Source organism: Bufo gargarizans, chromosome 3 (genome assembly GCF_014858855.1).
Source record: "Bufo gargarizans isolate SCDJY-AF-19 chromosome 3, ASM1485885v1, whole genome shotgun sequence".
NCBI lineage: Eukaryota > Metazoa > Chordata > Amphibia > Anura > Bufonidae > Bufo > Bufo gargarizans.
In genome coordinates, this window is record NC_058082.1 from 115790370 (window position 1) to 115806861 (window position 16492).

General features: G+C 48.7%; 1 protein-coding gene across 1 annotated transcript in view; it reads right to left on the bottom strand.

The window, feature by feature from the left end:
* Nucleotides 1-16492, bottom strand: part of LRP1 (LDL receptor related protein 1) — a 275009-nt gene that overhangs the window by 98928 nt on the left and 159589 nt on the right. The window contains exons 23-25 of the mRNA XM_044283959.1: nt 15521-15766; nt 6905-7102; nt 1844-2048 (exon numbers count right to left, since the gene is read on the bottom strand). Of these exons, the coding sequence (XP_044139894.1) occupies nt 1844-2048; nt 6905-7102; nt 15521-15766 (649 nt within the window). The remainder of the gene's footprint in view (nt 1-1843; nt 2049-6904; nt 7103-15520; nt 15767-16492) is intronic.

A 16492-nucleotide genomic window follows, 5' to 3' on the forward strand; every position in this document is an offset into this window, starting at 1 on the left:
AAATTCTCTCTCTTATACATTACCTCATTATTCACCACTCTATTCAATATTCTGCATATTTTTTATTTTATTTTTTTGCGGCACTGTGGAAATGACAAACTGCTGAAGAATATGGACCTTCATGCCTAGTCGATATTAAACCCAAAACAGAATATATGAAATCCACTTTTTTTTTTTTTTTATCTGATCCCAGTTTTAAGGGTTTAAAAAAAAAAAAAACACAAACAAGGGTGTCCCACCATGCCCACTAAGTGTGAATCCACCCTAGGTATCCCCCTTTGACAATCTGAAATATCCCTTAAAGAGGACCTTTATCCTGACATGTCTGTTTTAATAGCTTCATGCATTCCCTATGTAATAACAATTATGTTGTGCTGTTCCTTTATTATTTCTACTAGCAGTCTGCGGTAAGGGTACAGAGGGGAGGTAACAAGTTGGGGGGGTTGTCTGTGCAGCCCCCCCCCCCCCCCCCAACTGGTTACCACCCCTCTGTACCCTTACCACAGACTGCTAGCAATTCATTTATAACTTCTAGTAGAAATAATAAAGAAATGGTACAACATAAAGCCAAAAGAATAGATGCTCCAGAATTGTTAGTACATGGGGAATGCATAATAGTATTAAAACGGACATGTCAGGAGTGGTGAAAGGTCCTCTTTAAATACCCAAGTTAAAGGGGTTCTGCAGTAGCCTCTGGATAGATCATGAGCATCTGACCAGCAGGGGTTCGACACCCGGACCCCCGCTGATCAGCTGTTTGAGAAGGCAGCGGCGCTCCAGTAGGGGCCACAGCCTTCTCACTGTTTACTGCTGGCCCAGTGACGTCACGACTAGTATCAACTGGCCTGGGCGAGGCTAAGCTAAATTCAAGTGAACAGAGCTTAGCCGCACCCAGGCCAGTTGATGCTAGTCGTGACGTCACCGCAGAGCACCGCTGCCTTCTTAAACAGCTGATCGGCAGGGGTCCCGGGTGTCGGACCCCCACCGGTCAGATGCTGATGATCTATCCAGAGGATACTAAACAAACTGCAGAACCCCTTTAAAAATCTATGCCGAAGTGGATGGGGATACAAAGGAAAGTTGTTGCTTAGTTCTGTTGCTGATGTCCATTTGAGTCATCACTGTATCTCGAGACAAGGCTGATTAATCTTCAGCCTCATGCACACGACCGTTGTTTTGGTCCGCATCCGAGCCGCAGTTTTTGTGGCTTTGATGCAGACCCATTCACTTAAATAGGGCCGCAAAAGATGCGGACAGCACTCAGTGTGCTGTCCGCATCCGTTGCTCCATTCCGTGGTCCGCAAAAAAAAAAAAATTATATATATATATATCCTGTCCTATTCTGGTCCGTTTTGCGGCCAAGAATAGGCAGTTATATCAATCCGTGTTTTGCGAATCCGCAATTTGCAGGCTGCAAAACACACAACGGTCGTGTGCATGAGGCCTTATGTATACAACCCTTGAGGAACATATCAAGACCCAAGATGCCGTTAGTACTTTCATGATTTGTTCTCTTCTGTTGAGTTACTAAACATTTTATTCAGTTATTCTCAATTCTGTCTGTATTTGAGAAAGCTGTAGTACAATCAGGATGGCCATTCTTCAAACGTATCCTTGGGTTACCCTTATTGTTGAATATTGTCACATTGTCTTACTAGGTCCTGTGAATCACTTCATACTAAATCTTGCTGATTGCCAGGAACTGCTGCAGCCCCTTAATGACACAAACAATATGCACTTTGCTGTATTAAAGGAATTATTGATAACTACCTTTTCATAAGCACCAAATATTGAGGAAAAAAAAAATAACTGACAAATATAATAACATTTTTAGTATACAAACCCATTACGAGGATCTAGGGCAATGGCACGAGGGTGTTCAATGTCACCAGCCAGAAGCGTTGTCCTCATCGTACCATCTAACTTAGCCACCTCAATCTGATCCAAGTTGCTTTCTACCCAGTAAATATTTCCAGCAATCCAATCTACAGCCAGGCCTTCAGGGGTTGCCAGGCCATACTGGATGATGACCTCAAAGCTGGTAAGAGCTAAAGATACAAAAAAAGACAAAATGGCAAAAAGAACAAAGTCAGACAATTTACGGTACACTGATAATTAATGCAAAAGTTCACTGAAACATATCAGAAGATATCACCATTATTTGATTATTGGGTATGTGTGACCTGAGACCCCGGCAATGATGTCCCCTAGTTCTAGCAATTGGTGGAGGTCACAGGGTACAGTCTCCCATTGATTACACGATCAACCTTCTTTAAAACATCCTCCATCCATGAAGACTAAAACGGTCATTTTTATTGAAATAAAAGCCATTCTGTTACATTGAATAGGATAGAGACCTAGCGCATAGTAGGTTCATTTTCACAGCGAATATGCGAAAATGGCAAAATACCATAATGCTCCTTTTACTACAAAATCTCCCCCCCAACAACAATCCTGCAGAGAGACTACTCAAAGAACACCCATGTATAAAAGCAGAGACCTTATTAAAGATCTTGATTATGGAACTGCAAGACCTAATGTGGAAAGCCACCCCCTCAAGCAATCCCTCTGTAGTGCCGGAGACGCCAGTCCCGGCACTGTGAACCATCCTTGCCATATTTCCATAAATTTGGCTGGACATCTTCTCTTCACATATACCCCTCTCTCAAATCTTAAAATGGTGTTCATCCGGTTCACAAATTCCTGCTTGGTGGGTGGAGTCCGCTATTTGGCTATAAGGATTCTAGCCTAGAAAATAATTTTACGAATGCCTATAGACACATCACCACTTCCCGAATGATCTAGGAGACCTACACACAGACCCCAGGGTCCCCTGGTAGCTGTATCTGACTTGTTTGGTTTATAATGCTCAGTCTTGCAGTTCATGAGACTTTAGTATACAAAATCATCAAAACTGCAATTTTATACAATAAATCTTTGACAATTGTAGAGGAAACAGTGAACAGTGGCTTGGAAACGAAAAATATTTTACTATAATTCTGAAATGTACACAGCTGACATCTACTGTGACCAAGGGTCTGGAGGCAGAGAAGTATTTAAGGTGTCTGGTTTGTATCATGCGGTGATGCATTCATATGCACAGAGGATCTGTCTGGTTGTTAAACTACTTTTATGTAGAGTGCATCTAGTGCAGGAGACTAAGGCCTCTTTCACACTTGCGTTGTCCGGATCCGGCGTGTACTCCACTTGCCGGAATTACACCCCGGATCCGGAAAAACGCAAGTGTACTGAAAGCATTTGAAGACGGATCAGTCTTCAAAATGCTTTCAGTGTTACTATGGCAGCCAGGACGCTATTAAAGTCCTGGTTGCCATAGTAGGAGCGGGGAGCGGCATACTTACAGTCCGTGCGGCTCCCGGGGCGCTCCAGAATGACGTCAGAGCGCCCCATGCGCATGGATGACGTGCCATGCGATCACGTCATCCATGCGCCTGGGGCGCCCTGACGTCACTCTGGAGCGCCCCGGGAGCCACACGGACGGTAAGTATGCTGCTCCCCCGCTACACTTTACCATGGCTGCCAGGACTTTAGCGTCCTGGCAGCCATGGTAACCATTCAGAAAAAGCTAAACGTCGGATACGGCAATGCGCCGAAACGACGTTTAGCTTAAGGCCGGATCCGGATTAATGCCTTTCAATGGGCATTAATTCCGGATCCGGCCTTGCAGCAAGTCTTCAGGATTTTTGGCCGGAGCAAAAAGCGCAGCATGCTGCGGTATTTTCTCCGGCCAAAAAACGTTCCGGTCCTGAACTGAAGACATCCTGATGCATCCTGAACGGATTTCTCTCCATTCAGAATGCATTAGGATAAAACTGATCAGGATTCTTCCGGCATAGAGCCCCGACGACGGAACTCTATGCCGGAAGAAAAGAACGCAGGTGTGAAAGAGCCCTTAGGCCCCTTTCACACGAGCGAGTTTTCCGCGCGGGTGCAATGCGTGACGTGAATGCATAGCACCCGCACTGAATCTTGACCCATTTATTTCAATGGGTCTGTGTACAGGAGTGGTTTTTTTTTCACGCATCAGTTCTGCATTGCGTGAAAAACGCAGCACGCTCTATATTCTGCATTATTCACGCAGCCCTGGCTCCATAGAAGTGAATGGGGCTTCCGTGAAAAACGCATTGCATCCGGAAGCAGGTGCCGATGCGTTTTTCACTGATGGTTGCTAGGAGATGTTGTTTGTAAGCCTTGAGTTTTTTTATCACGCGCATCAAAACGCATCGCACTCGCGCGGAAAAAACTGAACTCAATCGCAGACAAAACTGACTGAACTTGCTTGGAAAATGGTGCGAATTTCACTGAACACATCCGGAGCCAATCAGTCACGCTCGTGTGAAAGGGGCCTAATGGAGGCTAATTTCAAGTACTGATGAATACAGCTACATGGTAGAGGTGCCAAGTATGCAACCATGAACCGGATGAGGAACAATACCTCTGATAAGGAAACACCAGCATACAGAACGCCTGTGCAGCAGACCTAGCTACATACAACTGAGGGGGAATTAGCATTTTGTTTTCTCAGTACCCTCCTCTTTGTAATTGCCATCAGACTATAATTAGCATTAACAGCAAGCTCAGAATGCTAATTAACTCTTGTATCATGATGAATGTTTTCCGGCTACGAAGGGTATCATTAAGAAAAGCATGATGTGCAACCCAGACCAGACAACTCTCTAGGCGGGGCGTTGAACTGTGGAAACCGACTCATGGCTGAGGGCATATGAAACAAACTGGACGTGAAATCTCCTTAATGGGCTTTATTTTTTTTCTATATATTGTATAATTGTACTTTATAGGCAGTAGAGGAACATATTGGTGTATAATTCGTCCACTCAACGTAATATAGGTGTTTTAATGCAAAATAACAAAAATTCTCTTGTACCAGTTTTTACCAATAGAACATTAAAAGTACATTCTGATGCCTTTCAAAAACCTGAAATTAGGAAAAAAAATAAAAATATTTGTAAAGTCCAACTAGTGAAAAACACTAAGGGGTAATTTATTAATACAGGCGTTTTAGAAGCTGGTCTTAATAACCCCGTGCGCTGGTGTTGGTTCTACCGAAGTTATAAAGAGACGCCGCCCTCTACATAACCGGCGTATTCACTGCCAGTGTTCTGCCAAATCTCTATACCTTGCGAAAAGTCTACACCGGAACTGACGCGACCGCACAGGAATCAGCTGGAGGAGGGTGTACATGGCGCTGCGCAAGCGCACATCCACTGGCTTAGGAAAGAATCGTTGTAGCGCCTAGATAGAAGTACTTCGTGCACCGCGCGTGCGCACTTCGGGGTATAGAGATTTTGCAGCGCTAAATGTTGCATCAGATCTTCCTACCCCTGAGTGCGCACAAATCATTAGCTGCAGTTCCTCCTGATTTGATCTGATGATTTGTGCGCGCTCAGGGGTAGGGAGATCTCTATACCCCTAAGTGGGCACGCGAGGTGCACAAAGTGCTTCTATCTCGGCGCTGCAACGATTCTTTCCTAAGCCAGTGGATGTGCGCTTGCACAGCACCACTCACACCCTCCTCCAGCCGATTCCTGTGCGGCCACGTCACTTCCAGTATAGACTTTTCGCAAGGTATAGAGATTTGGCAGAACACCGGTTTAAATGTAAGACAGCTTCCTTGCTGGCTTAAATTTACACCATATTCTACACCTAAAACAGGCATAGAAAATTATAAATGAGAAGGCCTGCCACCCCATCCCTGCCCTTGCCACCCCTTTTTTAGACCTGGCGTGAGCTGGTAAAAGTCGCAGATTGCGGTGCACATAATCTTTGCTTCGCAATCTGCAACAGATATATGCCAGAAAACTGACATATATCTGATAGTAAGTGACTTCCAAGATTTCAAACCTTGATAAACTGCAAGCATGTTAAGGAGATCATACTTATTAGATAAACTTCATCCGAGCCCCCTGATTTTGGCAGAGTAGGCCAACCATCTAATGGGTATGGGGTTGTCCCGACTCTCTACTCACACACAATGTCGGGCGAAATTAGGGCCAAGAACTGAAAGATGAGCAATCTTTTGGTTCTCAAGGGGGATAAGCTGTTATTACCCCCTACTGTGGCTAGTTTCACACCTCTAGTGTGAAAGTCCAGCATGGCTGTTCCGGCAGACGACCGGAGAATCGGCTGGACACGCAGCATGTAGCGGTTTAAGTCCGGGCGGTTTTCCACCAGAATGTGTACAAATCTCCGCCGGACCCCATTATACTTAATGGGGCTGGCGGACATTCCGTTTGCACTCGGCAGTGCCGGATACAGTGAATACTGGCTGGCTGATAGAATTCACACCAGAGGTGTGAAAGTAACCTTACTAAGCCAAGTGTTCATATGAATGGTCGGGTGTTCAGCCTGCAGCTACTGAATGTATGTGTATGGCTATTTTTACATAAGGAAGTTGAAAGGACATTGGGGAGAGTGCATCAAAGGTCTACGCCAGTTTTGTGGCATAGAAAGGTTGAAAGTCTTGGTGTATGTCCCGTCTGCCTTACACCAAAATTTGCAGTTTTTGTTTTTTTACATTTTATGGGGAAATGAGTGAGAAAGTTGTTTCACTGCCGATTTATCAATGCAACTTTTTTTTAAAAAAGGACAAAACAAAAATGCCAATAAGGGTTGGCATAGAAAGCTGGTGTAGCATTTCTAGACAAAGGTGCACAGTTTGATTAATGTGGCACAACGTTCGCAATGCAAAATAAAATCAAAACTGAATAAAGTCCCCTCATGATAAATCCCCTCCATTGTTCTTGAAACACTATATTTCCAGAAGACATCCAGACTTCTTTATGGTGAACTAGGAGTTTTTTTTCCTGATGTTTTAAAGACGTAATGAAAGAAAAAGCAATTTGGAGAGCCAAATGCCACTTACCACCACTTTCAGACAACTTCCCACGATATATTTTGTCCTCTACTACATCAGTCCAGTAGAGGGTGCTTTGGTTTAGGTGGAAATCTAGGGCAATGGTGTTCCTCAATCCTGGCACAAGGACGCTGTAATCGCCCTTATTGAGATCGATCCGGCGGATTTCATGGCGGTTTGAAAATATGATAAATGGTTTAAAGGGATCTGAAAAGAGAGGAGGAAACAGAAGTTTATAGATTACTTCTCAATTCCAGAAATAAGCCACATCTGCTTCTTATTGTGTCTGTCCAGTTAATTGCCAGGTTTCAGACATTAAAGAAGAACTAAACACGGATAAGATAGACCAAATAAAAAAAATCTCTTAGCTCTAGTCCTAATTTTGTCTCATCTTACACCTTAAACTGAGAAATATATAAAAAAAAAAATCTAAGCATCTTAGAAGCTCAGCAATGACCCCCTCCTGCTCCTCAATGTCATGTGTCTGACTCATAGACAAGTGGCTGGAGCCAACTCCCTCTGCCCTGTCTGCAGTAAGACAAAAAGATATAAATCAGCAGTACAGGTGAATGTAATAAAATATCTTATATTGGCTTTGGCCACCCCCTCGTAAACTAACATTCTCTGCTATGTCTGTCTTAAGAGCTAAGGAGAGAGAAGGAGAGAGAAAGACCATGCGCTCTTACCGCTCCCTGGTCTTCTTCCGAGCCCCCATGCTACACTGTGACCTGACGACGCACAACGTCAGGTCATAGTGCACTACATGCTAACACTGTACACAGTCAGGAAAGTGCAGCACAAGGCCCTGAAGAACACCTGGGAGCAGCGAGTACAGCAAGCACTACCAGAACTACACTATCTGCTCCCTGCGCCTCCTGCATACTAATGGGCGCTTCCATACTGGATGCACTCATTAGTATTCTCTTTATAAGAATTTTGTGGGGGGGAAAAGTGTGCCTTATAAAGCGAAAAATATGGTATATTAAAAAAGTTTCTTATATTTAAATGCACTGTTGATTTATACAAAGTTGGTTGAAACAACAGTGACCATTTAATCCCTGCACGTTTTGCTAAGCCCCACCACCTCTAATGGCTGCCCGCCAATGATAGAATAGATCAGCAGGAGAACCCTTTTTCCTCTGTAGCATTTCTTTTGCACTAAGCAAGTTATCAATTCACGTGACACTTGTATGCTTTCTGTATATTGGACTCCACAGCGGTTTGGGTTAAAAACGACTAATGATATTTAATAATGAAACCCTATGAGTCCTGCCTGTGGAAGCAAACATGGCAGCCATCACTTGTATGTAGGTAAAGGCCAGACAAGGTCCACAGAAAATATTTCTGTTATGAAAGATCATAGGTAGGGTAAGGTCATGGAATATATATATTGGCCAGTCTAGCTTCCCACAGTGTTTGTAAAGCAGCTGAAAACATAACTGCACGATCCCAGCTCCTTGGACCAGCTTCCAAGAGCAATAGTCTCGATACAATGCCTAGAAGCACCCCAAGAGAAACAGAAAAATGCGTCTCTAATTCCTTAGCACTGAGAGGCGCAGCATATTAAGTTTTATATTAGGACTGTCACAAATATTTGGATTTGGAATACATTGCTTTCCAATGTGGTAGCGCTGACGGGGTTACGTAAGCCGTGATGGAGAACGCAAAAGGAAAATGCTCTGCACATCTTCTAAGCAAACAGAAAACCTTGGTCTTGGCATCCAGTCCATAGCACAATGGTGCCATTATATAGGGCTGTTAATATGCTGACTGCACCTCTCTGGGGACGACAAGAGCTGGATGAATGGCTGTGTCACTGTTTCCTTTGGCACACATCTGGAGCACACTGAACTCATTTGGCTGGGACTAGTGCTCCCAGGTCATGGGATAAACAAAGATGCCACATGTATAGAAATGGCATTTTCCATGGTAATGATGTCCTAGATTTTAAGCTTAGGAAGGTTTAATACACACACAACAGGAAATGTGGGTAGAGAACCACTGCTATATCTTGACGGGAAGGATATAAATATAAATTTGTCGCCCCTCCCTCTATCTAGACGTCTAAGGTAAAATACTAGAAAAAAAACTGATTTATACTGTTCAAATGGGGTCATCACCATGTAAAAAAAAAAAAAAACTGCTGCGGCTGAGTTATTTTAACTTTATATTAAATTCTTCGTACCCACTAGTTATAGTCACCATTTATAAAATGGAGTACGTACCAAGCCAAATAACACTTGCCATTTATTATCTGCTTTTAGTGGCTGTGCCAACATTTGGGTGCTGCCATATAGTTTTGGGGCCCAAAAAACGAGATTTTTGTATAACTTACCAGTAAAATCTCTTTCTCGCTCTTCCTTGGGGGACACAGGAACTCTTGGGTATAGCTTATCTCCATAGGAGGCGTGACACTAAGTAAAAGACTGTTAAGCCCCTCCTCCAGCAGCTATACCCTCAGCCTGGAGAGAGAGACTTCCAGTTATGTGCCCAAGTAGTGCAAGACAAAGGCAAGGAGCAACCAAACCAATACCAACAAGTCAGAAAAAAACACCCGAAGGCCAACAAAAAAACAATGGGCGGGCGCTGTGTCCCCCAAGGAAGAGCGAGAAAGAGATTTTACTGGTAAGTTATACAAAAATCTCGTTTACTCGCCCAATTCCTTGGGGGACACAGGAACTCTTGGGACGTTCAAAAGCAGTCCACAAACAGGGAGGGACCACAATCAAAAGCGAACCAGGCACCGTAAACATTAAGGCACCGCCGCCTGCAAGACCAAGCGGCCCAAAGCAGCATCCGCCGAGGCATAAGTGTTCACCCTGTAAAACTTGGTGAACGTGTGCAAAGAAGACCAGGTGGCCGCCTTGCACAGTTGTTCAGCCGAGGCACGATTACGCTGAGCCCAGGAAGCCCCGACCGCTCTGGTAGAATGAGCGGTAACACCAAAGGGCGGATCCCTGCCCCGAGCACGGTAAGCCTCAACGATAGCCATCTTGAGGAAGCGGGCAACAACCACCTTAGACGCCGCCAGCCCCCTGCGCGGACCCTCCGGAATCACAAACAGAGAATCCGAGCGTCGAAAGGGTCTGGTCACATCCAGGTAGATCCTGAGAGCCCGAACAACATCCAGACGGTGAAGCTCCCGCTCCCGGGGATGCGACGGGGACGGACACAGAGAAGGAAGGACAATATCGTCATTCAGGTGAAAGGCGGACACCACCTTCGGAAGAAATTCCGGAACAGGGCGGAGAACCACCTTGTCCTGGTGAAAAACCAAGAAGGGCTCCACGCAAGAAAGAGCCGCCAACTCAGACACACGCCGAAGAGACGTGATGGCGACGAGAAAGAAAACTTTGCAAGACAACAAGCGAGGGGAAACCTTGCGCAGAGGCTCGAAAGGGGAAGACTGGAGAGCCGCCAACACAACGTTAAGATCCCAAGCAGGAACAGGAGGACGATAGGGGGGAGCACAGTGAGCAACCCCCTGAAGAAAGGTCTTAACCGGACCGAGCGGAGCCAGAGGACGCTGAAAAAGGACCGAAAGAGCCGAAATCTGACCCTTCAGGGTACTGAGACCCAAGCCCAGAACCAGACCAGATTGCAAAAAGGATAAAACCGTAGGAAGGGAAAACCTCAGAGGGGGAGTCCCCAAGGTCTCACAGAAAGCCAAATAGGCCCGCCAGGTACGATAATAAATCCTGGCCGAGGCCGGTTTTCGTGCACGAATCATGGTACGGACCACGTCAGCCGAAAACCCCCGCCGCGTCAGGACCGCGGTTTCAATAGCCACGCCGTCAAACGTAGCGACCCTAAATGCTGGTGGAAGATCGGCCCCTGAGAGAGGAGGTCTTCTCTGAGAGGCAGAGGCAAGGGAGCGTCTGCCAGAAGCAACATAAGGTCGGCGTACCACGGACGACGCGGCCAGTCCGGGGCGATTAGGATTGCTGTCGTGCCCTCCGCCGCAATCTTCCGAAGGACACGCGGAAGAAGAGGCAGGGGCGGAAACACGTAGAGGAGCGAAAACTCCGTCCAGGGGAGGACGAGCGCGTCCGCGCCGTAAGCGTCCGGATCTTTGGCCCTGGCCACGTAGATGGGAAGTTTGTAGTTGAATCTGGAGGCCATGAGATCCACGTCCGGACGACCCCAACGGAGACAAAGAGACTCGAAGACGTCGGGGTGCAGAGACCACTCCCCCTGGTCGATCGTCGTCCGACTGAGGAAATCCGCCGCCCAATTGTCCACTCCCGGAATGTAAATGGCCGAAAGGGCCGGAACATGAACCTCCGCCCAGCGAAGGATCAGAGACACTTCCCTCATCGCCGCCGCGCTGCGAGTGCCCCCCTGGTGATTTATGTACGCCACAGCCGTGGCATTGTCCGATTGGACCCGAACAGGGCGACCCTGAAGCAACGAAGTCCAGTGTCGGAGCGAGAAGAGGATGGCCCTCAGCTCCAGAACATTGATCGGCAGTCTGGACTCCGACGGAGACCAAGTGCCCTGGACGGACCGAGGAGGAAACACTCCCCCCCAACCCCGCAGACTGGCATCGGTGGTAATCACCAGCCAAGTCATTGGCAGGAAAGACTTCCCCTGAAGAGGGGTCCGCAGCCACCAGAGGAGAGAGGAACGAACCCGGGGGGAAAGGGGAAAATGCCGATCCAGACTCTCCTGGGACTTGTCCCAAGCGGACAGAATGGCCGTCTGAAAGATGCGGGAGTGGAACTGTGCGTAAGGAATCGCCTCGAAGCAGGACACCATCTGTCCCAGGACCCGCATGCTGAACCGGAAGGAAGGGCGGCGGTGGGACAGAAGGCTCTGAACCGACCGGTGAAGGAGCTGGCGCTTTTCCAACGGAAGCCGAACCACCGCTGACTCCGTATCCAGCAGCATCCCCAGAAAGACCAATTGCCGGGAAGGAACAAGAGAGGATTTGGGCAGATTGATAATCCAACCGAAGCGGCGCAAGGTTTGCAGCGAGAGATCCACACTGGCGGAAGTCTGTGACAGAGAAGGCGCCTTGATTAGATCGTCCAGATACGGAAGTAGAAAAACTCCCCTGGAACGAAGTAAGGCGAGGACGGGGGCAAGGACCTTCGTGAACACACGAGGGGCCGTCGCCAGCCCGAAGGGAAGAGCCACGAACTGGTAGTGGTCGGACCCCACTGCAAAGCGCAGAAAGCATTGATGACAACGCGCGATTGGAATATGAAGATAGGCGTCCTGGATATCGATGGAGGCCAGGAACTCCCCCTGTTCCAGAGAAGCCACCACCGACCTGAGAGACTCCATCCGGAACCGCCGAAGACGAAGGAAGCGGTTCAGCCTCTTCAGATCCAGAATGGGACGTACCGAACCTTCTTTCTTGGGGACCACAAAAAGGTTCGAATAGAACCCCTTGAACCTGTCCCCCATAGGAACCGGGGCGATGACTCCCTTGTCCAGAAGGGTGTGAACGGCCGCAAAGAAATCGGCCGCCCCTCGGGGATCCAGGGGAACCCGGGAACGAAAGAACCGAACTGGGGGAAGGGACGCAAACTCGAGTTTGTACCCGGAAGACACAACCTCGAGGGTCCAGGCGTCGGAGACGTGCGCCTGCCAGAAGTCCCTGAACAGGAGGAGACGTCCCCCCACCCGGGTGGGTGGGGGCGCACCTTCAGGCGGGGGCCTGCTTGGTCGCAGGAGCGCGAGCAGGTTGTGACTTGCGCCAGGAGGGCTGGGTCCGAAAAAAGGGTTTTTTACGCCTGTCCTGGACCGGATTAGCGGATGGACCTGAAGCGGTGCGAGGACCGGAAGCCCTACGAGAAGACCTGAAGCGGGGGAAGATGGGACGACCACGAGTGGCGCCTCTAGCCTTAGATTGGGGAAGATGAGTACTCTTCCCCCCTGTGGCTTCAGAGATGATTTCATCCAAGCGAGTCCCGAACAAACGAGAACCAGTAAAGGGAAGGCTAGTAAGAGACCGCTTTGACGCGGCGTCCGCCGACCAAACCTTTAACCAAAGCTCCCTTCTAGCCGAAACGGCCAGGGCAGACGAACGGGCAACGAGAGCCCCGGCATCCAGGGATGCTTCACAGACAAACTTACCGGCCTGAACGATAAGTTGAGCCAGAGCACGGAGGTCTTGAATAGGGACGTCGGACTCCAGCTCCAGATCCAGCTGAGACGCCCACTCTGAAACCGCTTTTCCAGCCCAAGCGGAGGCAAAAATCGGCCTAAGAGCGGAACCGGAGGCCGCAAAGATACCCTTTGTAAGGGTCTCTATGCGGCGATCCTCAGTAGATTGTAAGGAAGAACCATCCGCAACGGGAATAGCCGTGCTCTTGGATAGACGGGCCACCGGGGGGTCGACCTTAGGGGGTGACGCCCAGTTAGAAATGCAATCCGCCGGGAACGGATAACAGACATCCAACTTTTTTGGCGGGGTAAACCGTGCGTAAGGACGGGCCCAGGCCTTAGAAACCACTGACGAAAAGTCAGCATGGAGGGGAAAAACTGCAGACGCCTGTTTTTGGCGAAAAAAGGAAACACTGGTCCTTTCAGGATCAGGGGGATCATCGTGAATCTTAAAAGTATCACGGATATTGCTAATAAGGTGGCCCACGGCAGAGGCCAGCTTTGAGGGCAGTGCCGAGTCCATATCCCAATCGGAATCGACTAGTTCCCCTTCAGAGAGCCCATCCTGTTGGGAGGAAGGACCCGACAGAGAACGCACCCTTGGGGGGGATACCGAAGCATCTGAGGATGACCGGTGGTCCACCCTCGGCCGCTTCTGGGGTTGACGGGCTCTAGAGGAATCGCCTGCAGAGAGGGACTCAGCCGGGTCGACCACAACAGCGGACCCGGAGGGGCCAGCAGGGGAATCATCCGGCTGCGGTAACGGCAACGCATCTGCAAGTCGGCCCACAACGCTAGTGAGACTAACCACAGCCTGGGACAGGGATCTAGCCCAGTCAGGGGGATCCAAGAGGCCAGGGGGTGACACAACAGATGGCGGGCCCTGCAATGGGTCTTTGCAAGCCGAGCAATGTGGGTCTGACTGCCCTTGAGGGAACGGCGCCTTACATGCGGTGCAGGTATGATACCAAGGTCCCACAGGCACTAAGGGGTCAGACATGTTGGTTGGAAAATATATTCCAGGCCAGAGGGGTGCAGAGATGGAGAGGTTCAACAGTCCTACCAGGTCACAGTGAATCGACTAGCTCCAAGCAGACGACCGCGGCACAGCAGAAGACAGCAGCAAGATCCGTCCTGCACACAAGCAGGCACGAGAGGGGGCGGGGCCGGTGAGGAGCGGGAGAAAGGACGTCCGCCCCTTAATTGAATCCAGAGCCCAAAGCGCCTGAAAACTCCGCCCCCCGCCGAGACATTTCGCGCGCGCGCGAACAGAATGCCGCCCGTGCTGACCCAGACTCTCCCCTACAGAGATGTCCCCCTCCGGACCCGCAACGGGTCTCTGAAGGCAGGAGCCGACGGAGAGGATCCGCGTCGCCACAGCAGTAACCCTCCCTCATTACGCCGCTCAGCCTGCCCAGAGAGTGCCGATAGATAGATAGGCCAGCTGAATCGAGCAACGGAGGCCCGCAACGGTAGGAGCCAGCTAACGGGACAGGAGCGAGAACGGGGAAAAGAAGAGAGGGGAGGGGAGCGCACGGCTGTACAGCCACCTCACCATTCGCCGACTTCACCCTCTATGCCATCCAGCTGGGACGCCCCTTCAGCCACTGACACAGAAGTGGCAGCAGCTGGAGAGGGGCTTGCAGGTGGGCGACCCAGTGCTGGCGGGATGCAGGGGAGCATGAGCTGCCCTGGTCCTCCTTTTCTTCTGTGGGGGAGGCAGCAGGGCGGATAACCGGCCCTGGCGCAGCTCAACCCCGGGAAAACAGAGAAGTCTGCTGCGACTCTGTTGTCCCTGTGGGAAAAAATCAAGTGAAAAAAACAAAAAATTAAAATCTTCACAAAGACAACTCTGCAGTGCAGAGAGTGTCTTGCCTCCTTGACACTAAGCAAAAAACTGGAAGTCTCTCTCTCCAGGCTGAGGGTATAGCTGCTGGAGGAGGGGCTTAACAGTCTTTTACTTAGTGTCACGCCTCCTATGGAGATAAGCTATACCCAAGAGTTCCTGTGTCCCCCAAGGAATTGGGCGAGTAAAAATAATTCAAAATAGTTTTTATAGCTTTTTTTTTTTTTGCCATTTTATCTCATATAGTGCCTTTTTTTTTTTTTTTATTAAGCTACTGTGCACAAAAACAAAAAAAATAACACAATAGAGGTCTATGGGACAAAAACGCCAGACAATTAGGGGGGGGGGACTTTAAAGAGGAGTGTGCTGCGAATAAAACAACAGTGTTTTGGTGTCCGCCTCCAGATCGGAAGGGAGGCTGAACAGAAGCAAACTGATACATTCTGAACGGATCCTTATCCATTCAGAATGCATTGGGGTTAAACTGATCCGTTTTGGGCCGCCTGTGAGAGCCCTGAAACGGATCTCACAAGCGGACCCAGAAACGCCAGTGTGAAAGTAGCCTAAGACGTTAGAAAAATCGCTTCATTAGGGGTGGTGGATATCTAACTGGTATCTGCTGATTTTGCAGATTTATATGCTTGACCCTTTATATGTATACCTACCTAAACTCTTGCAGGTGTCCTGGTCGGGCTCCAGGACCCAGCCTTCGTAACAAGAGCACTTGACGATAAACTTCTCCTGCTCACACCGCTGGCTGCAGCCGAGATGCTTGGGACAGTAATTCTGGATCTGACACGTCTTGTTATCGGGACCGGTTTCCATTCCCAATGGACAGGAACACACAATGCCTTCTCCAGGGGCCACAGTACAGTTGTGGCTACATCCACCATTGTTCAACGAGCATTGATCTGGTCAAGAGAGACGTGTGGAACATTAGATGCCAAGATGGAGTGTGCAGAATAATTGTATTTGACACACAAGTCCAGTTATAAGCGTTATGTGCTAAGGAAGCAAGCAGATCTTAAATTAGGGAAAGTGGAAGCAAATTAAATGCATCAGCCAACAACTAATAAAACACCTCTGGATAGAGAAGGGAGTCTGTCACCTCCAAAATCACTTTCACAATAAGCATACCGCTTAGGGCATGTACCTGAAACATAACCGGTCCACTAATTCTGAGAAAGGCTTTGTCTTATTTTTTTATAAAAATAAGGTTTTCAGGGCACTGTGGGCGGGGCCCGCTCCTTTCAGTGCAACTGGCTTCCCCTGTGTTTATGGGCGTCACTTCTGAAATCTCAGGGACTACGAATAAAACAAGCGGGGAAATGCTGGGTGGCGTTACTGGTGGAGCAACTGTGCACCAAATGGAGGGGCCGCTCCCACCGTGCACCAAAAATCTTATTCACATGAAGATAAAAAGAAGCATTTCTCAGCATTACAGGGCCAAATATTCACAGGAAAGGTATGGCTATGTTTCAGGGCCCCTACTCTACAAAGTGGTATGCTTAGGCTGAGTTCACACGGGCGAGATTTCCGCGCAGGTGCAATGCAGTAGGTGAACGCATTGCACCTGCACTGAATCCTGACCCATTCATTTCAATGGGGCTGTGCACATGAGCGTTTTTTTTTCATGC